This window comes from Sceloporus occidentalis, unplaced genomic scaffold (assembly GCF_023333645.1).
Source record: "Sceloporus occidentalis isolate IW3139 unplaced genomic scaffold, rSceOcc1.0.p SCAF_7, whole genome shotgun sequence".
In the NCBI taxonomy this organism is placed as follows: Eukaryota; Metazoa; Chordata; class Lepidosauria; order Squamata; family Phrynosomatidae; genus Sceloporus; species Sceloporus occidentalis.
Genome location: NW_028316987.1, coordinates 86,425,042 through 86,450,812, shown reverse-complemented (window position 1 = coordinate 86,450,812; position 25,771 = coordinate 86,425,042). Strand labels below are relative to the sequence as shown.

Below are 25,771 nucleotides of genomic sequence, written 5' to 3'. Positions count from 1 at the left end.
AAGCATGTCTATATCTAACTGAACTAAGTACATATCTCCCCTGTTTATTTCTACTTTCTTTTTTTGCTTCTATTGTCACCACTGTGTTGAGCAGAAGCCCCTCATAGTTGATGTTTTCCTCTTGTACACTGCAAAGCACTGAACAAATTTGAGGTGCACAGCCATTTCATTAATGGAAAACCTAAGACATCAAATTTGAGCCTTAACAGGTAAGGACAAGGTTTTTAGCCATTTTAGATTTAAAATAGAACAGTGTTATAAAATATATCAACTTTTTTTTAAGATTTAAAAGGTGGGCAAGTGTCACATAAACACAATTTAGAATGAAAGAAGATCCCATGGGCTCCTAAACTAAACTCTAATTAGAATGCCTAAAGAGTAATTAGAATGCCTAAACACACCAGAAGAGAATTCTAGGACAGAATTTTAACAAAAGATAAGGATGAACCTGGAGGCTGTTTAAGCTGGATATACCACTGAACAAAGTAATTTGCCACCAGTTACCTTGTAGAAAATAATTACATCATAACAAACAATATTTTAAATAAAAAATATTTGCAACTAAAAGGTAATCTGTATCCTTGGTTACAGTTTGTGTTTTATTTAAAATATTATTCTGATTTTATTATTTCAATGTGACTTGAAATAAATTTGTATCCTGAAAGGCAGCACATAAGTAACTGTAATAAAATATTATTTTTGAATGTATCAAAAATAATTTATAATGAAAATAAAATAAAACAAAAATAATTTATAAATTCTTGTATGATCTCTCAATACTTGCATATTTCCACTTATTCAAGAATACTTGCAGCACATTTTGTTAAGTGAGAGGATATATGATCACACTTACTTGCTATTTACAAAAGTGGTTAAAATTAAAACCTTGCTGTGAGGCCAGTATTTCAGTGAATCTTACTATTTAGTCATAGTACCAAATTACTACATATAGAACTCAATATGTGGTGTAACATTACATTCTACATAGATAATATATGTTGATTAACCAAACATGTTGTCTAACCAAACAAAATGTCTCAGCCCCAAAAAGTGCAAGTAAAATTAGCCATAATGAATGTGCTCCCTCTGCTGCAGAAAAGAAGTACTGTATTGTAAATGTGGTAAAAAAGTTAACTGAACCAATGCAGAAAAAGCTTCATTAGTATGGTAAATGAAAATCAAGAGAAATAGTCCCACATATACCAGTATCCAGAGAAATGTGTAACCAGCTTGACATACACAAGAAGCTCTGGGTTTGTATTTCCCAAACAGCATCTCACATTACTGCAAAGCAAAATCTTCAAAATCCAAGTTTGTTGTCAGCTATTAACGTCAAATGATATGAAGTGTTCCACAAGATGCAGCTACTTACACGTTTCACATGTGTTTATGATTCAAACCTTCATGAAAATAGCTGTGGTACAAAAGACTGTGGTACAAATAGATCCTGAGGTTGCTGGTACAACCTCTGCACCAAATACAAGACTATACAGATTAAGTGCCCCTTATAGAAAATGCCTGTGACCAGAAGTGTTCTGTATTTTGGATATTGTTGGATTTTGGAGTATTTGCCAGCCACTTGCTTCTACCCTGCAAATGAATGACCAGGAATACCACGATCACCACCTCAAAGGCAGAGGCAGGTAGCTGAAGGGCCTCCTGAAGATTTCTTGTAATCAGGTCCCTTACATAAAATAAAATGGTGCAGTATTTGTGGGCTGCAGAGAGACACAGCGGGAGACAGCAACTTGAATTTTGGGCTGCCAATCCATTAACAGGCCACCACTACTGCCAAGGCCGCTCTTCCTGAATCCTATTGCCTATCAGTTTCTGGTGCCACTTGCCTCCTCCAAGCCTAACTCCCACTGCCTCCTTTGCTACCGCTGCCACCCCAGTCACCAAAAAGTGTCATGCATTTTTTTAAAAACAGGTTTTTGAAATCTCCTCACATCTGTCTCCAGCTGTGTTTCTCTGCAGTTTTACATCTCTTGTGTCTCCCTGCAGCCCAAATACTACACCATTTTATTTTCTATTCGGGACCTGATTACTGTACAGGAGATCTCCAGGGAGCCCTCCAGTCAACCACTACCATCTTTGAAGGACTGGTGGCAATGCTCCTGGTAAGCCATTCCCATCTATCTACAGCCTCACATCCCTCTCTTGCCTTGCAAATGTACCTATTACACGACTTATGCTGTAGCTCCAAAAATTTCAGATTTTGGAATATTTCCAATAAGGGAGACTCAACCTGTAGTAGATGCATTTCAGGATTCCAGTTCACAGAATTGGATGCTTATATCTACATAATAATTAATGGTTCTATATTTGCAATGTACATTATAATAAAAACTTGTAAATATACATACGAAATTCTGTTGACAATTGCATCTTCATCTTCTTGCTCATCTGAAAAACAATGCATAATTTTATAGTACATTTTTCTACCAAGACCTTTGATACCTTTCAATCTTATAAAGTTTTGTAAAAGGACAAGATAGAAGTTTTGTAAAGATATGGCAATACAGAACATGACTGTTCTACTCTGGGATCTCTGTATTTGTGCTGCTATAATTCAAGCCTACTACATATCCTTTCCTTTACAAATCTCAAATCTTTGCTTGTATGTATTCTTCTTATTGATAAACTAGCAATGCTTCAGAGAGCATATTACAATCTTTCCCAAGCTTTTGCCCACCCAATTACCATGCTGGCTGGGAATAACGGGAATCTGAACAAAAGCTGAAGGAGCACTAAATTGGGAACACTAATCTACAAAGCAGCGAGTGACAGCGAGCCACTCACTCTTCCCATTCAGCTTTTTCTAACACTTGGACAAAAGGAAACAAATATTCTCATGCCAAGATGCATACTATGTATTTCTAGTTCATGAACCAAATATATATTTCAGCATTAAGCATACAGTATTGGCATCTCTCTTTTCAATTGCTCTTCAGATCCATAAACACCAGAGGAAGCACAGTTGACTCATGCTTCCCTCCCTGCTAATTTGCTAAAATATTGGATGTCCCTGTATTTATAACATACAGTCAGTCCTTCACATTTGTGACTTTGACCTTTACAGATTTTATTATTTGCAGATTTAATTGATATGTTCTCTCTAGGAATCTCCAGGTCCTCCAGCATCATGATGGAGGACCCAGAGATTCCTAGAGAAAACATGTCTCCAGGCATTTGTAGGTCCCGCAGCATGATGTTGAGTTGCATTGAAGGACTTACAGGTTCATAGGTGTTCTCTCAAGTTTAAAAAAATGTTTGTTTGTTTTTATTTTTTCCACATTAATGAGGTCCTGTGCCCCTAACCACAAGCGATATGTAGAGGGCCCACTGTAGAACAAAATAGCCACTCCTTGTATTCCCACATGATAGAAGAAAGCTCCCCAAAGAATCTTCTATAGTTTCTACATTCTTTTATAGACACATGATGATAACAACCTAACATTTTGATTACACCAAAAAGAAAAATCTCCAGAAACCTTTCAGCCATTGGTTGGAGGAAAGAGGCACAAATTCAGAGGAAGATGGGAATATGAGCAATAGATAATTTTTGATCAAACTTCACTAATCTAATATTACTTTCCGTAAAATGCATTGCTTCACTTCATATAAATGTGATACTCTCCTTTCAGACCAAGAAAGTTTATCAGCCACTTTGCACAAATGCCATTTTTTAGTTACTTAGGAAATGTGGAAGTAAAAGAAAGGGTTTCTCTTAAATTTAGCCATTTAAGAAAAAGTGGAAAAGTGGAAATATAATGAACAGAGAGAAAAAAACCTTTCAACACTGGATCAATTAAGGGTTACAACAGTCATCACCCTCTACTATGCATAAAATAATTATGCATATTTACACATTAATTGCATCAGAATGCAAACAGGAATGTAAATTTTAATTCTTATACAAATGAAAGTAATGGGATACAGTCAGAAATCTAGATTTAAATGCTCATTCACATATACAACTAATTTATTCTTGTAGTTCCTAATCCAGCAAATAAACATGCATGGAATCCTGTATCTGCATATGGATCTCCACATCTACATCTGGGCAGTCTTCACTAGCACATTTACTCAGATTTTTAAAACTGCCCTTCATCAAAGCAGTTATCAGGCCAGTGTAAACAAATAAATAATAATTAATACTGAAATCTTCAGTAACATATCACCCACAGTAATTGTCACAGAAGTAAGAAGTATATTAGCTATCCAACAGCCATAAACTTAAATCATGCCATATTTGGACTGTAACCCATTAGTACCAGCAGAATCTCAGTCATTAAACATCCACAGACAACATGGTTGCAATCTGGCAGCTAGGTGGCAGCATGACACAGACTATCAGCTATATTTTTTGGCAATAAGAGGAAGATTATAAAGGAAAAAATCAGTTGAATTTACTTCCAATTTAATAATAAATGGCAGGCATGCCCCCAAATCCTCTAATAAATGTTAATATCTGTAAGGAGCCTTCCAGGATGAGATTTTTATATGCTGTCACAAAATTGCATGATAGCCTTCAGAAGTAAACTTAGTTGACAGGCCATGTCTCACAGCAAGAAGCAGGACTTGATGATGATGTTTCTATAGTGAATTTCTATTTGTTCCATGGATATGTAATTTAGCACTGGGCAAATTCCATTCCCCATGGATCAAGAAGATAATTTCAAAGATAACTCCTGAGAGACAGGAACATGCATTGAATCTTAAGTTCAAAAAGGTCACCATACTGAAATAACATCCAGCTACACTTTAATCTCTATCAGCTACAGAAGAAAGAAGAGAAAACATATCCCTCCAGTTGAAGAACAGTCATCTGAAAAAGAACATCTTTGCTACATAAAATTTATGCCACAAATGCAAGATGCCACACAATATTAAATACCTAGGACTATGATCACTGGGACTCTTGTTGTTTTATAATGTACCATGAACTATCATGTACCACTGCTTTTGAATGCCAGAAGTACTGCTGTGTCCTATCTTGTGTCTGACAATAATAAGGAAGAAATAAGAAACTCATGACTGACAGTTGTTGACATCTGCCTTTTAAATATGACTAAAATTGAAAAGACGGTCAGAGAAGTGCCCTCATCTCATGGTGATGGAATGACACACCTCAGGAGCTCTATGGTTTCCCAAACTACTGTGGGATCCCTTATCAATCTACCAATTCTCATTCCAGCTCAAGGGAAATGTTGGAGGCATTGGGTTGCCACCCACTAATGCAGCAATGCAATAAAACATGAGTGTTTCATGAGTGGGAGTAGGTTCTCCTTCTATCCTAAAATGAAACCTATGATTAAGCATGGCTTTGAGCCATCCAACAAAGCTGAGTTGCTATTTCACCTTCCAAGGGAAGGAAAGACCTCGCGCTCCACTGATGAAGTGACTTCTTGGCACCAGAAGCTGTAGTGAGCTTCAGTGTAGAAAGAAAGTGAAAATGACAGCAGCTCACATACCTAGGAAGAAAGCACAGCAAAGAGACCAGATATATTTCATGGCAAAATATTCTTCTGCACCATAACATCTGCCTAGTCACATGCTGAATCCCTTTGCTGCTATGCACTGACAAGTAGGATAGAAAAGTCCATTATGACCCTAACAGAACAACTGAAGAAATCACTTCATTCATGGGCTTCCTGGTCTACTCCTTCCAAAAAAGAGGGATCAAGGAGGGCTGAAAACAGCTGAATGTCGACTAGATAAGGAGTGTCATTCATCTCTTCCCTCCCTCCTTTTTTTCCTTTTTCAAAGTTTCCTTTCTTTTTCAAATTTCAAGTCACCCTACAGGAAATCTGTCTGTCTGCTGTAGACATAAAAGCAAATGGAAGTCAGGGGGTTATTTCTGTTACAGAGTCTTCCCAGTGCTTGAAGGTGAGGCCTTTTATAACTAAATATGTTTAATGGCCTATAAGAAAGAATTAAGATCAATAAACATTCAAATGCATTTCTGTGAAATTGTGAACCAAGCCAAGAAAACCAGATTAGTTTCAAAAGAAGAGACTTGCTGATTCAAACTAATGTAGTCGTGCATATTCTTACCCAAACCAGACAACCAGATGCTAAAAGAAGAGCTACAGGCAGAACATAAAGGTACAAGCCCTCTTATGCTATTGGCATTCAAGCTATTACAAATAGAAAGGTCAGTGGGCAAATCAATTAAATATTCATAATGCAAGCAAGAAATGGTGAAAAAGGTAAGGAAGTAGTGCTACAAATTGCTCAAGATCTCCATTAGGGTAACCTGTTTTTGCACAAGCTAACTCATACCCTCCCACCTCAAATCACCATTTTCATACTTTGCATCACATCACAACTGCTTATCTCTCGTTTTTATGTCAATGAAGATATGAATACAAAAATTAGATACCTCCTTTCCTCTTGTATCTTCTGATAATGAAGTAGGAAACAATATACAGAATAGCAAACAGAAGAAAACAGATCTGAAAGAGAAAAGTTTCAGAATTGAAAATATTTACATCATATAACAAGGAACAATTACATTTTAAACATATAAAATGAGACATGTTACAATCTATTTTACTTTATTTCTGAGATTCTCCCAAAATACTAACTGCATTCAAATAATAAATAATAAAACTGTTATTTGTATCCCGCTTTTCTGTGACAAGACAATCAATTCAAACACCACAGACAAGGAGATACTACAGTGAATATATTTAATAAAATTCATTAGCTACAAATATATTTAATATAGTGACTCAAGCTGAAAAGGCATCAGAATTTTCATAAACTCTATTGTATATGTACATACAAAACAAAAAACTTCCCCTTTCCAAGGTTTCCAGAATACTTTAATTTTGTTTGTAAAACGTATTTCCAGATATTCAAATCTGGCAATTGCAATGATGGTACCATAGCTATCATGCAACACATGGACACATAATTCATTACAAAAGCACATGTATTTTTTGCAGGAGGCTTGTTTTTTAAATCATACACCATGTTATTAATTATAGAAACACATACATATTAAACATGAATATGTAACTACAATACCAAGAATGTACTACAAAAAGTGAAGCAAAATATTTGAAGTTTTAAAAAAAATGAAGATAAATCACTCAAATGTTTAAAGCATTGCATTTCTTTTACTTCTACTACAATATGATATTCAATCCAGCTTTGATAGGAACTGTTACACCTGTCTTGTAGCACCCTCCAGATGGGACACTGGAAAGGATTTTTTAAATTGTTTTTACGTTTATTTTATTGAGGGGGGGGGGGGGGTAGAGTCCAAAACATACTGCCCTGGCTCAGTGCTAGGAAATTCTGGGAACTACAGTTTTGTAAGACTTTTATCCTTCTCTGTCAGAGAGCTCTGGTGCCACAATAAACTATAATTTCCAGGATCTCCTAACACTGAGGTAGGGCAGTTAAAGCAGTCTCATACTAGATTATTTCACCAGAGTGTTTTAGACTATGGAAAGAAAAGAGAAGAGAGAAAAATACAAATAGAAACGAGATGGAGAGAGGACGATGCTTAAGCACTGAGAAAAAATGTGAAAAGAACACAACAATTCGTTGTTGCTCTTGCAGTAGACAAAGAGAAAAACTGAGGAGAAAATAGCTTTGATGCACTAAAGAATGTCTGGTCAAGAAGACAGAGAAGGGTATCTGCCAAGGCTACTCAGCTCTAGAACATTGCCATAGCAGGTGCTAGATCCATTTGTCCGTGGCACAGAGACCACAAACAAGAACTTGGACTTTTCTTTAGTGCTAGCCACCAAATATGCTGGTGCATGTGCGCTGGCATTCTGTTTAGATCTCATTTCAGCCACAAACCTACTAGTCTGGCCCAACACAAAATGCAAACCCTCAACAGTGTTGCCTTGATGAATACGTTTCCTCAAGAGAAGGATGGCATTCTTATGGATGAGAGCAACTCCTCTCCCCCCCCCCCCCCGCGGGCAATGCATCAAGGATCCAGATGCACAACGCTGGGAGAGATCAATTCTTCCAAGCTCATCCACCCAGATACACACCAGATTGGCCCATTCATCCACAAACAGTAGTTGTTTATTACAGGCTGACCAGGTATTCAGAAACAATACCAATTGATCAGAGGAAAAGCTAACATGGCAAACTGAATTTTGAGAGATGGGGGAAGAACCAAAACAACAGGATAGACCTCAGGTAACTCCCCCATCATTTCAATAATCATGTACAGGTTGAGTACAGATGACCACACACTCAGAAAGGAGAGTTGTAGTAGTGATGGGTGATTTCAACTATCCTGATATTTGCTGCAAGTCAAACTCAGCCAAATCCTCAAGGTCTAGCAAATTCCTCACTTGCCTTGGAGACAATTTCATTGTCCAAAAGGTGGAAGAGGCAACAAGGGGATCCGCTATTTTGGATTTGATCCTAACCAACAGGGATGACTTGGTTAATGGGGTGCTAGTGGTGGGATCATTAGGTGGAAGTGACCATGTTCTCCTGGAGTTTGTTACACAGTGGAAAGGAAAAGCCAGGCATAGTCAGACACACATTCTAGACTTTAGAAAAGCTGATTTTAGTAAACCTAAGAGAAATACTGGGGGTGATCTCACGGTCAAGAATACTAAAAGAGAAGGGAGTTCAAGATGGATGGGAGTTTCTAAAAAGGGAGATACTGAAGGCACAATTTCAAACAGTACCAATGAGGAAGAAAAATGGGAGCTGTCTCAAGAAACCAGGATGGATGACTAAGGAATTTTCAATTCAGCTAAGTTTTAAATGGAACATGTATAAAAAATGGAAAAATGGGGAAATCACCAAAGACGAATTCAAACAAATAGCTAGCATGTATAGGGGTAAAGTCAGAAAAGCTAAAGCACAGAATAAACTCAGGCTTGCTAGAGAGGTAAGAACAATAAAAAGGGCTTTTCTGGATATGTCTGCAGCAAAAGGAAGGAGGAGGAAATGGTAGGGCCACTGCGTGGAGAAGATGGCAAAATGCTAACAGAGGACAGAGAAAAGGCAGAATTACTCAACACCTCCTTTGCCTCAGTGTTTTCAGAGAAGGCAAAGGGTGTTCAACCTGAGGAAAATGGAGCAGAGGACAGAATAGGGGAATACAATACAGGATAAGTAAAGAGTTAGTACAGGAATATCTGGTTAATCTAAACGAATATAAATCTCCAGGACCAGACAAACTACATCCAAGGGTATTAAAAGAACTGGTAAGTGTAATATCAGAGCCATTGGCAATAATCTTTGAAAACTCCTGCAGAACAGAAGAAGTCCCAGCAGACTGGAGGAGGGCAAACGTTGTCCCCATCTTCAAATAGGGGGGAAAAGAGGATCCCAACAATTGTCGTCCAGTTAGTCTGACATCAATACCAGGAAAGATTCTAGAGCAGATCATTAAACAGAGACTCTGTGAACATCTAGAAAGCACTGTCATAATCACAAAAAGTCAACACGGGTTTCAGAGAAAGAAGTCATGCCAGACAAATCTAATTTCTTTTTTTTATATAAAATTACCAGATTGGTAGATGAAGGGAATGCTGTGGATATAATATACCTTGATTTCAGTAAGGCTTTTGACAGGGTTCCCCATGACATTCTTGCAAACAAACTAGTGAAATGTGGGCTAGACAACGTAACTGTTACATAGATTTGTAATTGGTTGACAGACCTAACCCAAAGGGTGCTCAACAATGGCTCCTTTTCATCCTGGAGAGAAGTGACCAGTGGGGTCCCACAGGTTTCTGTCTTGGGCCCAGTGCTATTCAACATCTTTATTAATGACTTGGAGGACAGAATTGGGGGCATACTTATCAAATTTGCAGATGACACCAAATTAGGAGGAGTAGCTAATACTCCAGAGAACAGGATCAATGTTCAGAATGACCTTAATAGATTAGAAAGCTGGGCCTAAGCTAACAAAATTAATTTCAACACTGAGAAATGTAAGGTACTGCACTTAGGGCAGAAAAATGAAATGCACAGATATAGGATGGGTGACACCTGGCTGAAGAAGACTAAACGTGAAAGGGATCTGGGAGTCCAAGTAGACCATAAATTGAACATGAGTCAACAGTGCAATGCGGCAACTAACAAGGCCAATGCAATTTTAGGCTGCATCAACAGAAGTATAGTATCTAGATCAAGGGAAGTAATACTGCCACTCTATTCTTCTTTGGTCAGGCCCCACCTGGAATATTGTGTCCAGTTCTGGGAACCACAATTTAAAAAGGATGTTGAGAAACTGGAGCATGTCCAGAGGAGGGCGACCAAAATGGTGAAGGGTCTGGAAACCATGCCCTATGAGGAACGACTTAGGGAGCTGAGGATGTTTAGCCTGGAGAAGAGAAGGTTAACGGGTGATATGATAGCCCTGTTTAAATACTTGAAGGGATGTCATATTGAGGAGGGAGCTAGCTTGTTTTCTGCTGTTCCAGAGACTAGGACCCGGAGCAATAGATGCAAGATACAGGAAAAGAGATTCCACCTCAACATTAGGAGGAACTTCCTGACAGTAAGGGCTGTTCGACAGTGGAACACACTTCCTCGGAGTGTAGTGGAGTCTCCTTCCTTGGAGGTCTTTAAAGAGAGGCCGGATGGCCATCTGTCGGGGATGCTTTGATCTGGATTTCCTGCATGGCAGAATGGGGTTGGACTGGATGGCCCTTGTGGTCTCTTCCAACTCTATGATTCTATCCCTTACCTGAAATTCATGGGACCAGAAGTGTGCTTTTTTTTCTTTCGGATTTTGGCATATTTGGATATACATGAGCTGTAAGACTTTTTTTTTTTTACTCTGAGTAGAGTTCTCACAATGCTGCTGCATTACAGACAGTGCCGTACTACACTATTAGAGTATTATTATTCCACTTTTATTGCTATGGCTGCCTCCTGTGGAATCCTGGGATTTGCTGTTTAAGGAAGGGCATTTAAAATTCTCAGCCAGAGTGTTTTTAGGCCTCCCTAAACTACAAACCCCAGAATTTATAGGAGGCAGCCATAGCAGTAAAAGTGTAGTTGAGTACTGTGTTACATTTTGTAGAAGAGGAAAGATTTCTCATGGATGCTGTCGCTCCAATTTTCTGAACTGATGTTAGGATTCAATAAAAGGATGGCTGAAGTCTTCTTGAGATGTTGGATAAAAGGTAAGATACAGGTAGTTAAATATATTTTCTGCTCCAGAGCACAGAACAGTGAATTTTCTCATGGTACAAATGCCAAATATATTCCTTCTGCACTCTACCCTTCACAAGATCCTCCTGCAAATCCCCCCAAAAGGAAAGAGGGCAATCAATACCACAAGAGTAAATGGATCACCTGTCCCAAGCCTAAAACCTGAGAAATGACTGGGAAGAATCTCTAGTCTCTTCTTACTGCAACTGAATACTGCCTTTACAAGATTAGTCAATTTTACCTGCTCTTTATCACTGATAATACGAGCAGTTAGAATTTATAAAACTGTAATAAGAATATGCTAACTGATAAAAAATGCAAACTCTAGGGTGCAACAATAATTCATTTTTTAATGTTAAGAGCTTTATTATTAAAATTATTAAGGCACTGATTTATGATACAGAACTACTTTATGATACAGAAAGGGGAGAAGATAGGCATTTCAACTGCTGATCGGTATAGATGTAGGCTTCATAAGGTCTCATTTTAATATAAAAATGTTAATTTTCTATATTTCATCATACTATTCTCAGGTACAAGACCACCTTCATATATTTTCATTTTCATGCAAGCTTACAGTTGTAAATCATCAAAAAATTATGTACTGATTTTTTTTATATTTTTGATATGATTTATTACATCTTTAAACGCATTAAATTACTACTATGTGGGGAGGGATCCTTAGAACAGGGGTAGGCAACCTTTTTGAGCCGGGGGCCGGGTTTCTGTCCCTCAGACAACTGGGGGGCCGAAGCCGGGGGGGGTGGAGCTTCCACCCTCCAGGGGCGGTGCCACACACTGGGGGTGGAGCTTCCACCCTCCAGGGGCGGGGCCAGTGCTGGAGGCCTCGCCCTCTTTCCGGGCCCCTGACGGGCCCCAGGCCCTGTCAGGGGCCCACAAAAAAGCCAACGGCGGGCACCAGCACTAGAGGCCTGGCCCTCTTTGCCAGACCTGCCACCCCCCATCTCACATTCATTCTCTTTTCTTCCTCCCTTTTCCTTCTTCCATCTCCTTTTCTCATTCTCCCACTTCCTTCCCTCACTCCCACTCTTTTTCCTTCCATCCGTCTCTCTCTTCCTCCCTTTTCCTTATTCTTCCCTTTCTATTTCCCTTTCACCTTCTTACTACCCTTCCATGCCTTTCTTCCTCCATTTCCTTTATTCCCCCTCTCTCACTCTCCCTTTTACTCTTTCTTTCTTTCCTTCCATTCATCTTTCTTCCTTTATTTCCCCTTTCTTCCTTCCCTCCATTCCACCTCTTCCTTTATTTCCCTCTCCCTTTCTCTTCCTCTTTCCTTCTTCCTTCCCTCCTGTCTTCCTAGCTCCCTTCCCTTTCCCCCATCTCTCTCTCCACACCTCTTTCCTTCCTTCCTTCTTTCCCTTCCTGCTGGAGGCAGAGGTCCATCCCTTCTTCCTTCCCATCTCCCCTTCTCTTTCTCCTTCCTTCCTTCCCTATGTCTCCCTTCACATCCCCCTTTCCCTCATGTCTGTCTTCCTCCCTCCCTTCCCCATATCTCCCTCCACACATCTTTCAATCCTTCTCGCCTTCATTTCCCCCTTCCTTTCTTCTTTCTTCCTGGCTCTCTTCTCTTCATCTCTACCTCCACACAGCTCTTTCTTTCTTTCTTTCCCTTCCACTCTGTCTCCTTCTTTTCATCTCTTTCCTTCTTTCCACCCATCTCTCTCTTCCTTTTCCTTCCCCCTCCCTTTCTCATTCTCCCCTTTCCCTTTCTCTCCCTCCCTCCACCTCTCTTCCTTCCTTTCTTTCCTTCCATCCGTCTCTCTCTTCCTTTTCCTCCCACCCTTCCTTTCTCATTCTCCCTTCTCCCCATCTCTCCCTCCACACCTCTTTCTTTCCTTCCCTCCTTTCCACTCTCCTTCCTTCCATCTCTTCTTCTTTCCCTATCTTTCTCCCTTTCTTTCTCACCCTTCCACTCTCTCTCCTTCCTTCCTTCCTATCCTCACTTCCCTCACCTGCTGGAGGCAGAGGTCCAGGAAGGAGGAGGCCAGCGGCTCCCCAAAGGCCCTGCCCGCTCGTGTGAGAGACCTTTGGCCTCTCGCGCGAGCGGCCGCTTGCGCGACAGGGAGGAGGCCAGCACCCCCCCAAAGGTCCTGCCCGCTCGCGCGCGAGATCTTTGGCCTCGCGCGCGAGCGAGCGGCGCCTTTGGCCTCTCGCGCGAGCAGTGGCTCGTGCAAGAGGGAAGAGGCCGGCGGCCCCTCCAAAAGTCCTGGCCTCTTGCGCGAGCAGCGGCTCGCACGAGAAGGAAGAGGCCAGCGCCCCCCCAAAGGCCCCACCCGCTCGCGCGAGAGACCAAAGAGAGTGGCGCCTTTGGCGGCTCGCGCGAGAAGGAAGAGGCCAGCGCCCCCCAAAGGCTCCACCCGCTCACGCGAGAGAGCGGCGGCTCGCGCGAGAAGGAAGAGGCCAGCGGGCCCCCCCAAAGGCTCCAACCGCTCACGCGAGCGAGCGGCGCCTTTGGCTTCTCGCGCGAGCAGCGGCTTGCTTGAGAGGGAGGAGGCTGGCGCCCCCCCAAGGGCCTGGTGCTGCCGCCAAGGCAGCAGCACTGGCCGCGGGCCGGTCCCCTGGCCTTGGCGGGCCGCATGTGGCCCGCGGGCCGGGGGTTGCCGACCCCTGCCTTAGAACAAAGAAGAAACTAAACTTTAGATTTTATGCACCAAGTATCTACAGACAGTTATCTATCCCACAGCAGGCATTGAAATCACTAAAAATACAGTATATATATTCTACTGTACAGTCAGCCCTTCTTATACACTGATTTTTTATACAGTACAGTGGTACCCCGGGTTACGAAATTAATTCGTTCCGCCGCCGCTTTTGTAACCCGGAAACTTTCGCTAGCCGAAAAGCCCATAGGCGCTAATAGCGAAAGCCGCGATTTCGTGCGAAATCGCGCCGAAAAGCACCAAAAATTTTCTTCGTAACCCGGAATAACCTTCGTAACCCGGAACTATTTAATTGAATGGATTTTTTTCGTAACCCGGAAATTTCGTAAGGCGGCGCATTCGTATCCCGGGGTACCACTGTACATGGATTCAAGCATACATGGTTTGAAAATGTTAAAAAAAAGTATAAATTTCAAATATCAAACCTTGATTTTCCATTTTTTATAAGGGACACCATTTTCCTATGCCATTATATTTAATGGGACTTGAGCATACATGGATTTTGTTATCCATGGGGGATCATGGAACCAAACCCCAGCATATAACAAGGGTCCACTGTATTCTCTTTTCAGGGCACAGAGTTACTAACTTACACAGATAAGTGTCAGCATAGTGTAATGGTTTGAGTGTTGGGTTACAACTCTGGAGACCAGGGTTCAATTTCCCACTTGGCCTTAAATCCCACTGGTGCCCTTGGGAAAGTTACATGCTCTCCTCTGAACAAATCTTGCCAAGAAAACCCCATGATAGGTTTGCCTTAGGGTCACTATAAACTGGAAACTACTTGAAGGTGCACAACAACAACAGAACAACATTTTGACAATACTCAAACTCAAGACATTTGTTTAAAATAACCTTACCAACAATGAAAAATATCTTACTGTACTCATCTACTGAAACAATTTCATCTTCATCTTCCAGTTCTAATGCAACTAAGCTTCATCTTGACAACATAATATGCATAATTAATAATCATGTATCCTTTAAAAATGCTAAAGTGGCAGATTCAGAACATCCTTTTAATAATTTCCTCAGCATGGAATCACTTAAAGAGCTGATTTCACAGTAATGCTACAAAAAGAATGCTACAATTAAAAAGGTATGTGGGAAGCTTCCCTCACTGCAATTTCATATGCAATTTTATTCCCTACACATGCTGGGAATTTAAGATTTCAACTAATCTGTTATACAAAACCCAGCTGTAGCGAACAATTAGATGAGGCAAGGTAATTCACACTAAATCCAAAGAAAAACTGTCATATGGCAATAAACCCCTGTTCAGAAGCCTACCCCAGATATAGGACTAAAAATTAAAAGTGGAAAACCACTATTTTAATACAGTACTATAAATTACTGCATATTTAATTCAGAGATATAGCCATGTTAGTCTGGAATATCAATATGGAAAAGGATCTTGTAGCACCTTTTGGACTAACTGTGTGAAAGAAGTTGCAGCATAAGCTTTTGTAGACTTCATCTACTTCCTTAAATGCATTTTTAATTGTATCCTTTACTTAACCATGCTATGATCTACTTTGGGTCACAGTATTGGAAAAGATAAATATAAAATGAATTAATAAATTTTAAAAAGCTATAAGGCAGTGGTGGCGAGCCTATGGTACGTGTGCCAGAGGTGGCAGAGCCCTCTCTGTGGGCACATGTGTCATCACCCCAACACAGAGTTTGCCAAGAGTTTGTTACTAGAAAGCCAGAGGGATACAGCACTTTGCAATAAATGAGTGGGTTTTGGGTTGCAGTTTGGGCACTTGGCCTCTAAAAGGTTTGCCATCACTACTATAAGGTGTTATGGGGGGCTAGAAACACTCTACCCCCTTTCTGTCCCCAGAATGCACCATTTGTTGGGAGAAAGGGAGATAGCTCAAACACTTCTTCCACTAAGCGTCAATTTCTCCTCTGCTTCAGTCCCTTTGGAGGTAAAGGGAAATCTCTGCTTCCCATTTTATTCAGAGGAAGGAAATGGACTCATACACAACATGCCAAAGTGTGCAATTCCATAGTGGAAGAAGCAAAGCATAAATGCATCCTTTGTCCAGAAAAATTTGGAAGTATTTTTTTATGAAAGGGTAAAAACTCTACCATAACAGAAACCCTCTTCTTCTCTTCTATGTATACAACTATAGAAGAGGAGGAGCACTCACATCTTCCTAAGAACATTAGTATGCTCTAGAAGTGAGTGTACCGGACTAGAATTGGGAAGACACACATTCAAATTCCCACTGAACGAAGAAGTTCACTGTAACTTCATACCTGTCCCTCTCTTCGTGCGTTTCAAGTTATTTAAAGCAGAAGACTAGGCATTTTCTTCCCTACAAGCCAGGGACTGGTACTATATTTGTGCCATATTATCATATTTGCAGTTTCTTGAAAACTGCTGCAGACTGGTAGGCAATGGCTCATTCACCAACCCCATTCTGGAGACCACTACTTTAAGGAGCAGTGGTTTAAACTACCTCAGAAAGTTGATGAAACTTCTGTAATAAGGGGGGGGGGGGGGGTGTCATGTACACTACCTTGAGCTCAGAGAAAACAAAGTTACTGTATATACTCATGTATAAGTCTAGACATTTAGGTTAAAAAATTGACCCAAAAAGCCTGAGTTGACTTATCCATGGGTCAAAGTAAGGACTGTATTTTAATTCATGGTGAAAGGCAAGAGTTTAATGTGCCCTGGAAGCACTTACCCCTTCTACTTTCTCATCCATCCAGCCTTTAATATGAGCACATATAGTTATGCCTGCTGGAAATTTGTATGTTCTTTGCCTTGTTTTCCTTTGCTTCATCCTTTGCATCCTTTGTTGCATGCCTCTAAGTTTTACCCTCAGTTTATCCACGTGTCATATCAAAATTCATAATTTTGGCCCCAAAACCTGTCCTCAACTTATATATGAGGTTGACTTATAGTTGAGTATACAGTTGTCCCTCCATATTCACTAGGGTTAGGGGAACAAGACCCCCGTGAATATGGAAAAACCGCAAATAACAAAAACACTGTTTTTATCTGAGTGGACACCTCTCTAGGAATCTCTAGGTCCTCCAGTGTAACTCTGTGGTCAATGTCCAACATACACTGACCATAGATAAAATGGCACTGGAGTAGCTACAAATGGTCTTTCGGTGCAACTTTTAGTTAAAGTTGACCACAGAGTTGCACTGGAGGACCTAGATATCCCTAGAGAGAACATATTAATGAAATCCGTGAATAATCAAATCCACAAATATCAAAGCCGCAAATATGGAGGGATGACTGTATACAGTAATTATAAAAGATGTCACGACTATGCATTCTCCTACCAATTGATATGGGAAAGTATGCTGAACATTTTTGGAGGAAGACCAGGTATTGGGCACACTGCACTCATTATAAATTAATTCTTAGTTCTTCTTCCTACACTATCATTTTGGTCAAATAAAAATACTATACTTCATCAATTCCTACTAACACACAGCATCTCATTTGTACCTTTAATTCTCTTTTACAGCCCTGTCCTTCACTTGTTTCTCCATCATTCTCCACTGATGAATTTGCAACTTTATTTAATACTAACATTGAAACTATCCGTTCTGATCTTGCTGCTTCTGAACCATCTTCATTACCAGCATATCAAATGCCTGTTTTTATGTTTTCTACTTTCCCCCCATCTTGTTAGATGAGCTATCCACAATGTTGATATTTTCAAATCCTTCTACCTGCTCTCTTGAGCCTGTTTTCCTCACTTAATTACTATTGCCCCACCCAGTCTCCCTTCTTTTCTCCATATTATTAATCTGTCCTTTTCTACTGGCTCGTTTCCTTCTGAGTTTAAACATGCTACTGTTTCTCCAATTCTTAGGAAACCTTCATTTGATCCACCTTCTCTTTCTTATTATTGCCCTGTCTCACTGTCGCCTTTCCTCTTGAAAGTTTTGGAACATGATATTTATATACCGTACTTTGCCTCAACTTTATTTCTCATATTTCTGTAATGGATCCTTTCCAATCTAAATTTCGCCCCTTGCACTCTACTGAAACCGTTCTTACAAAGATCCCTGATGATCTCTTTCAGGCCAAGTCAAAAGGCCTACATTCAGTCCTTAATTCTTCTTGACCCCTCTGCAGCCTTTGATGCAGATGATCATGATCTTTTGCTGGATTCACTTATGATCTACTAGTCCGGTCCTCAGATGGTTCACATCTTATCTCTAAGTCATTCAATATGGTAGCTGGTGCTCATGTCGCTTCTTTTTCCCCTTTTTGAATGGGATTCCACAGAGTCCTGTTCTGGGCCCTTAGTTACAGTATTTTCTCTTTACAACATTATCTTTGGTTAATCTTATCAGTTCGTATAGTTTTCAATATCATTTTCATGTTAAAGATACTCAGCTGTATTTCTCCATTCCAGAATTCTCTTCTGACATTGAACATTGTACAACACGTTTTTCAGCTATCTCAATATGGATGCTTCAATGTTGCCTAAAATTTAACACGGCAAAAACAGGACTACTCAACTTTCCTCCAAAACCTCCTTTAGAAAAAATTAGAGAAGATCCTAAAATGTAAAGATATACATCTAAGCATGAAAGTTAAAACTGTACAAGACATTATTTTCCCTATTACCATGTATGGTACAGTGAGGAAAGCAGATAGGACAAAAATCATTTGAGATTTGATGCTGGAGAAGAATGCAGAGGCTACCATGGACAGCCAAAATGTCAAATAAATAGGTCCTAGAACAGATCGAGCCTGAAATCTCCCTGGATGCCAAGATGATAAAGTTGAGGTTGTCATTCTTTGGTTGCATCATAAGAAGTAATGACTAACTGGAAAAGACAATAATACTAGGAAAGTTGGAGGGAAGACTGCATGTCAGATGGATAGACTCTATTCAGGAGTTTATGGGCATGCATTTACATCACCAAGTAGAACAGTGGAGGACAGGGAGTCTTTGGCCCCATACAGACTGCCAAAATAAAGCTGCTTTATTTAGGACAGGATCATGGCTTTGGCGAGGTTTCTGGACTCTTAGGACGCATGCATCATTTAAACAGCATACCTCCAAAGTGACCTGAAGCAGCTTTATTTTGGCCTGTCTGTATGAGGCCTTAGAGATGCCTCATACACAGGGTTGCCATGAGTCAGGATTGACCCAATGGCTGTTAACAACAATAATAATCAGCCTGTGCAGTAGTTGCTGGTCTTACGATGGGTGAGCAAAAAGCAGCAATTACTGTATATACTCATGCAGAAGCCTAGAAATTTTAGTCAAAAAATTGACCCAAAAAAGCCTGAGTCGACTTATCCACGGGTCGAACTCTTATTGCAAAGGGAATCATCTCCTGGAAAAGGCAAGAGTGCACTCCGTCTTGGAACACTGACCCATCGCCCTGTTCTTTCATCCATCCAGCCTTTAGTGTGAGCACAAACGTTATGCTTGCTGGAATTTTTACAGTTATTTGACATTGTTTTCCTTTGCTTCATCCTTTAGATCTTTTCTTACATATCCCTAGGTTTTACTCTCAATTTATCCACGGATCATATCAAAATCTGTAATTCTGACCCCAAAACCTGCCTTCGACTTATACATGAGGTCGACTTACAGTCGAGTATATATGGTATAACACAGTCATAGCAACACAGAAGGACTGGCGTTAAAGTCACTATGGTGGTCAGGAGCTAGGAAACACTTTTTGGATGGCACAGGCTATACACAAGCAGTGTATTTAAAATGCAAGAAGAGTCATGAAGATTAAGTCAAACACACTATACTGTTAATTTGACAAGAGTTACAGAAAAAACATATGGGCCGATAAAACTTAACATGTGGTTTTGGCAAAACATTGCTGCCATTTTACTTATAAATCAGCATCTCTAATGGTTTTATTGGAGGTTCAACATTGCCATCCTCAGGGTTTGACTCAGAGTTCAATTCCTTTCTCAAGCATAAAACCCCACTGGGTGACCTTGGGCAAGTCACATCCTCTCAGCCTCAGAAAATGGAAATGGCAAACACCCTCTGAAGAAACTTGCTGGGAAAACCCTATGATAGGGTAGCCATATGTCAAAAATGATGTGGGAAGCACACAACAAAACAACAAAACAACATGCCTGGTGGCGCAGTGGTTAAATGCTTGTACTGCAGCCATTCACTCAAAACCACAAGGTTGCGAGTTCAGGACCAGCAAAAGGGCCCAAGCTCGACTCAGGCTTGCATCCTTCCGAGGTCGCTAAAATGAGTACCCAGACTGTTGGGGGGGCAAATTAGCTTACTTGCTAATTAGCTTACTTGCTGTTCACCGCTATGATCTTTGGAATAGCGGTATATAAATAAAACAAATTATAAATAGAACTAATATGTATGAAATTTACTTCTAATTGGAAATGTTCAGGAGTAGAATTTAGAGAGGCTACAGTTTCATGACACGCTTTGTTCTTGCTGTTTTGGGAGAGAGAAGTACAAGACATTTAAGTACAGTATACACTCTCCTGTTTGACACGTACCACAGACACACCCTATGATGCATGCCACCTATGTAAGATTAATAAATAAACATTTTATTTACATCCTGCCTCTCTGTCAGAGACAACCGGGGCGGCTTACCAGTTAAAATTGTACAATTGTTGTAATTATATGGGAATGAAGTAAATCCAGGTATATAATCTTAAATCAAACATAAATGCATACCTATCCAGAGGTTTTAAGGCAAGTATGATTTACTAGCTTATATTCTAGATGTGAGGAAGAAGCTGAGATAATATAAGTTAGTACCAACTTAGTACCTGGAAACCACAACTTACTCGGCAAGTCTTTTCGCCTAATCTATCCACCAATTACATGAAGAAGAGATGCTAAGCTTTCCTAAATGAAACAAAAACTTAATGAATAAAATGACAGTCGTTCAAACATTTTATTCTCTGAACTAGACAGTTTAAAGACTAATGCCAAAGCATCTCATGGAATTCAATTGATCCAACATGCCTGAATTATTGTCAATACATATTTATTTCCTGGCTTTTTCCCATTTCAGGACTCAATGCAGTTTACAATTAAAACAGACACAGCCAAAACAATTCCTCATACAAAAACTAAACTGTATTTAAACTATCAATAAAATTAAAAGCAATTAAAAACATACACTTTTTTTAAAAAAGCAACAAATAGACAATACAACATGACTCAAGGGGAAAGGACCTTGCACTGTCAGTCTTCAAAGCTGTGCCAAACCAAAAAAGCCTTCATCTGCTTGAAGAAAGACAGCAAGGAGTAAAATAAACTCCACAAAGAGAGTTCCAGAGCCTGGGAGCAACCACTAAAATGGCCCTCTTTTGTAAATTCATAGCCATGACCTCCCTATTTGAGTCTATCCATCTAGTGCAGGGTCTTCTTCTCTTCCTACTTCCCTCCACCTTCCCTATCATTATTGACTTTTCCGATTATTCATGCCTTCTCATCATGTGGCCAAAGTACAACAGCTTCAGTTTCGCCATCCAGGGAGAGTTCAGGTTTAATCTTCTCAAAGGTCCATTTTGTTTGTTTGGGTTTTTTTGCTGTCCACAGTATTCTAACACACATCTCAAATGAGCTGATTTTCTTTTTGTCTGCTTTCTTCACTGTCCACCTTTAACATGGTGATTGACAATACAATAGCTTGGAAGACCCTAACTTTAGTGTTCAGTTGTACAGTATATCTTTACACTTTAGGATTTTATCTAGTTCTTTCATGGCTGCACTTCCCATTTTAATTTTGCTTGTTGCCTATTGGTGCAGTGTTCTAAGTGTTGGATTATGACTCTGGAGAGCAGGATTCGATTCCCAGCTCGGCCATGGAATCCCACTGGGAGACATTGGGCAAGTCACACTCTCTCAGCCTCAGAGGATGGCAATGGCAAAACCTGCTCTGAAGAAACTTGCCAAGAAAACTATATGATAGGGTTGCCTTAGGTTCACCAGGGTCCAAAACACACTGCAGAAATAATCCATTTAGAGATCACTTTAACTGTTCTGGCTCAGTGCTAGAGAATTCTGGGAACTGTAGTTTTGTGAGCCATTGAGCCTTCTCTGTCAGAGAACTCTGGTGCCACAATGAACTACAATTCCCAGGATTCCCTAGCACTAAGCCAGGGCAGTTAAAGTGGTCTCTTGATGGATTATTTCTGCAGTGTGTTTTGGACCTGTAAGTGAGAATCTACTTGGAAGGCACACAACACACACAAGGATTGTGTATGGTGTGGTACAGAAAGAGGTCAGTTGGGGAAGAGGTGTAAATTTACAGCGCTATATAAATAAAGGTTAATAATAATAATAAGAGGTGACACCATGAGCTACTACAGCTTATAGTGCCACTGTTTATTGGTTTACTTATATCCCACCTTTCTTCCAAAACGGGACTGTTGGGGGGAAGCGATAAACCCAACGGGCCAAGAGCAGGTGGAAGTGGGGAGGAGGAGAGGTGGCTCTGACCACTGAGGGGCAAAGACTGTCTATCTTCACTACGTATATGTAAATACATTTAGACTGTGCGTATGATAATGCAATTTGAAGGTATAATTTTAATTTTGCTACTTGTTTATGTCACAACTATTATTAGTGTGACATTCAGCATTATGTGGGAACTGAGATTTATGAGTAATGTTAGTGCAAAAAAAGTGCTGCTAAGGATTCTGTAAGGTGAGAAATGGGAAGAGGAGATGACACCAACCCTAGGGACGCCACTGTTACCACACCACTGTTCATTTGATCTATATCCCACCTTGCTCCCCAAAACAGGACTGTTGAGGGGGGAGCGATATACCCAACGGGCCAAAGGGCAGAGGCATCTCTGGGGGGTGCAGGGGGTGCAGACCACACCAGGTGACATCTTAAGGGGGGTGACACCACTGCTCCTCAAACACCTGCCTTTTAGCAGAAACAGGCTGTGGCACTCAAAAAAACAGACAGACAGCTTCATTTATATACCGCTTCATACTGAACTAAGCAGTCTCAGAGCGGTTTACAACTGTAAGCTAACTGCCCCCAACAAGCTGGGTACTCATTTTAGCGACCTCCTTGGAAGGATGCAAGCCTGAGTCAAGGTTGAGCCCTGGCTACCCTGTTTCCCCGAAAATAAGTCATACACATAAAATAACCCGTAGCAGGATTTCAAAGCATTTGCGCAATATAAGCCATACCCCGAAGTTAGGACATAGCAACAGACCCAGCGCAGAACGGAAGGCAGCGTGAAGGGAGCAGAAAGATTGGAGCCAATGGTTCTAAAGGGAATGGAGTCGCAAGAAAGTCAGGATGGAATTCCGGGTTTGGAGAGTTATGACGATGTTCCAGAAGAAGACGACTTAACTATATTAGAATAAATGTAGATTGTTGTGCCATACTTAATAAAAATAAGGCATCCCCTGAAAATAGGCCATAGCGAGTCTTCTTGAGGAAAGATAAATAGAAGGCAGTGGCTTATTTTCAGGGAAACACAGCAGTATTGAACTTGGAAGCTGATGGTTCTGAGTGAGTGGCTGCAGAGCAGGCCTTTAGCCTTCTGCCCAGGGCTCACCTGCCTCCCTTTGAAATGCTTTACCACACGGAGGCAGTCGGGGGGAAGGACAGGACCCAGAATTTCTTTCAAAGCTTTACATTTAAAATTTGAAAATTTGAAACTTTTTTAAAAATTAAATTTAAATTTTTAAAAATTGAAACATTTTAATTTAAAAAAATAACATCATCACGTTATAACCGAATCTTCACTACGTTTACATAAACACATTTAGGCTGTGTGAGCGACACTCTAATTTGATGATGTTAATTTTAATTTTGCTAGTTGTTTATAATGAATTAATAAATAATAATAATAAATTAACAACAATAATAAATTAACAATTAAATAATTAAATAATAACAAATTAACAATAATAATAAAAATTAAATTAATAAATGTAAAAATAACAATAAATTAATAATAGATAAATATAAATAATAATATGAATTAAATGAACAGATATAATAACTATTAAATTTATAAATATAAATACTTATATACATAATAATTATAAAATGGATTAAATGAATAAATATAATAATTATCAAATTGATGAATACAATGATAATCATTATTACTGTTATTATTGTTTTATTTATATCCCGCCTCTTCCCAAAGGGTCGAGGCGGCTTACAATCGCAATAATAAAGCAATACGAGATACGAATCACTATCTCATCCCAACTATTAGCATCGCCCTCGGTGCTATCTGGCCATTGTCATCAACGATGTTTTGACTTCATGGGTAATTATTCTGTGATGTTACATGAGAGCCGGGGGGGCATTCCCGAAGGCCGGCTACGCACCGTGTATTCCCGCACTTGGCTGTGGAAGTTCTGCTCGCGGATGGTCACCTCGTCCGCCTCCATCCTCTCATAACCGCCTCGCAGCCCCCGCAGGCAATGGCGGCCGACGCAACGCGGCCCCCTCCTCCGTTTCCCCTCCTCGCCGCTCCTGCTTCCGAGGCCACGAGGGGCCCGGGGGGACCATGGCCGGGGGCGCGCCCGACACTCCTGACCCTTCCGCCGCTGCAGACCGAAAGCAGCGAAGAACAACAACAACAACAACAACCACCGCTTCCAGGCGCTGACGAAAGCGACTCCGCCTCCCTCCGCTTCGCTCTAGTTCTGTCAGCGCGTCTCTGGAACCAAACAAGGCCCAGCCTCTCTGAGGTAAACCCTGAGGCCCTTCTGCGCCTGCGCCGCCAACCGAAACAAGGCGTGGCCCACTCCGGTTTTGACCAATGAGAGTGAGGGGGCGTGTCTTAATCACTCCCGTCTCACGCCTTTCTCCCGTCTACCTCCTTTCTCTCCACCAACCAAAACAAGGCGGGGCCCACTCATTTTGACCAATGAGCGTGAGGGGCCGGTGTCTTAATATCTCCCATCTCCCTCCCTTCTTCCTGTCATGAAACAGACTTCCTGAGGCAGCGAGTCCCTTGTGCGCCTGCGCCACTCGTCGAAAGAAGGCGGGGCGTACTCCTTTTTTGACGAATGAGCGTGACGGGGTGTGGCTTAATCACTCCCACATCTCCCTTAATCACTTAGCGTCTGAGAGAGAGAGAGAGAGAGAGAGGTCTTTTTGCCTGAGGAGGTTGGGCCCACCCGGCTTGTGACCAATGAGCGTGAGGAGGCGTGGCTTAATCACACCCCTCTCCCTTCCCTTTGCATGATATGAGAGGAAGTGAGACACTTTTTGCGCCTGCGTCACCACCTGAAAGGAGGCGGGGCCCACTCCGCCTTTGGCCAATGAGAGTGAGGAGGCTCAATTTACTAACTCTCATCTCCCCCCTTTCTGCGTGACGTAAGAGAAACAGCGTCTCTGAGCGAAGTGCTTTTGCGCCTGAGAGGGGGCGGGGCCTACTCACAGGAGGGCCTCTTTTGACCAATAAGAGTGAGGGGGCGCAGCTTATGCAAATATCTCCCTTTCGCCTGCCTGAAATGAGGGGAAAGTGGGCGGTAAATAAACACTGGGGGCGGGGCCACGCGAGCCTGGGGGCGTAGCTACTCGGTTTAAGAAGTGGGCGTGGCGCTTGGGGAAATGGGCGGGGCTAGCGATGTAAAGTAGGCAAGGGGCGGGGTTCAAGGGAAAGGTTGACAGAGCAGGAGGGAGCTGGGTTCAAAAGGTGCGCAGTTAAGGTCTATATCGGGGGGGTTAATTACACTTTAATTTTTAATGCTAATTTGATATTGTTTTAATTGGATAATTTTAACTATTTTTTAATTTTTAAATGTGAAGTTTTTAGAAGACGCTTTTATTCTGTGAGCCGCCTGGGCCCCTTTTCGGGAGAAAGGCGTCATAAATATCAGATAGATACACGCATTTTATTTCCGCAAGGGTCCAATGACGGCTCCTGGTCCTTCCCTGGCGGTCTCCCATCCCAGCGCCAACCAGGGCTGGCCCTGCTTA

At 41.0% G+C, this 25,771-nt stretch overlaps 1 protein-coding gene across 2 annotated transcripts in view; it reads right to left on the bottom strand.

Annotated features, from left to right (window-relative positions):
• The window catches only part of LMBR1 (limb development membrane protein 1), a 73,506-nt gene extending 48,950 nt beyond the window's left edge, over positions 1–24,556 (bottom strand). The window contains exons 1-3 of one of the 2 annotated variants that reach the window (XM_089533565.1): positions 24,169–24,556; positions 6,389–6,461; positions 2,367–2,406 (exon numbers count right to left, since the gene is read on the bottom strand). In XM_089533565.1, coding sequence (XP_089389691.1) covers positions 2,367–2,406; positions 6,389–6,461; positions 24,169–24,231 — 176 coding nt within the window. In that variant the 5' untranslated portion in view covers positions 24,232–24,556. Of the gene's footprint in view, positions 1–2,366; positions 2,407–5,364; positions 5,478–6,388; positions 6,462–24,168 lie in introns of those variants that run through there. The other variant, XM_089533566.1, reaches the window with a different exon arrangement.
• Positions 24,557–25,771: the final 1,215 nt, after the last annotated feature.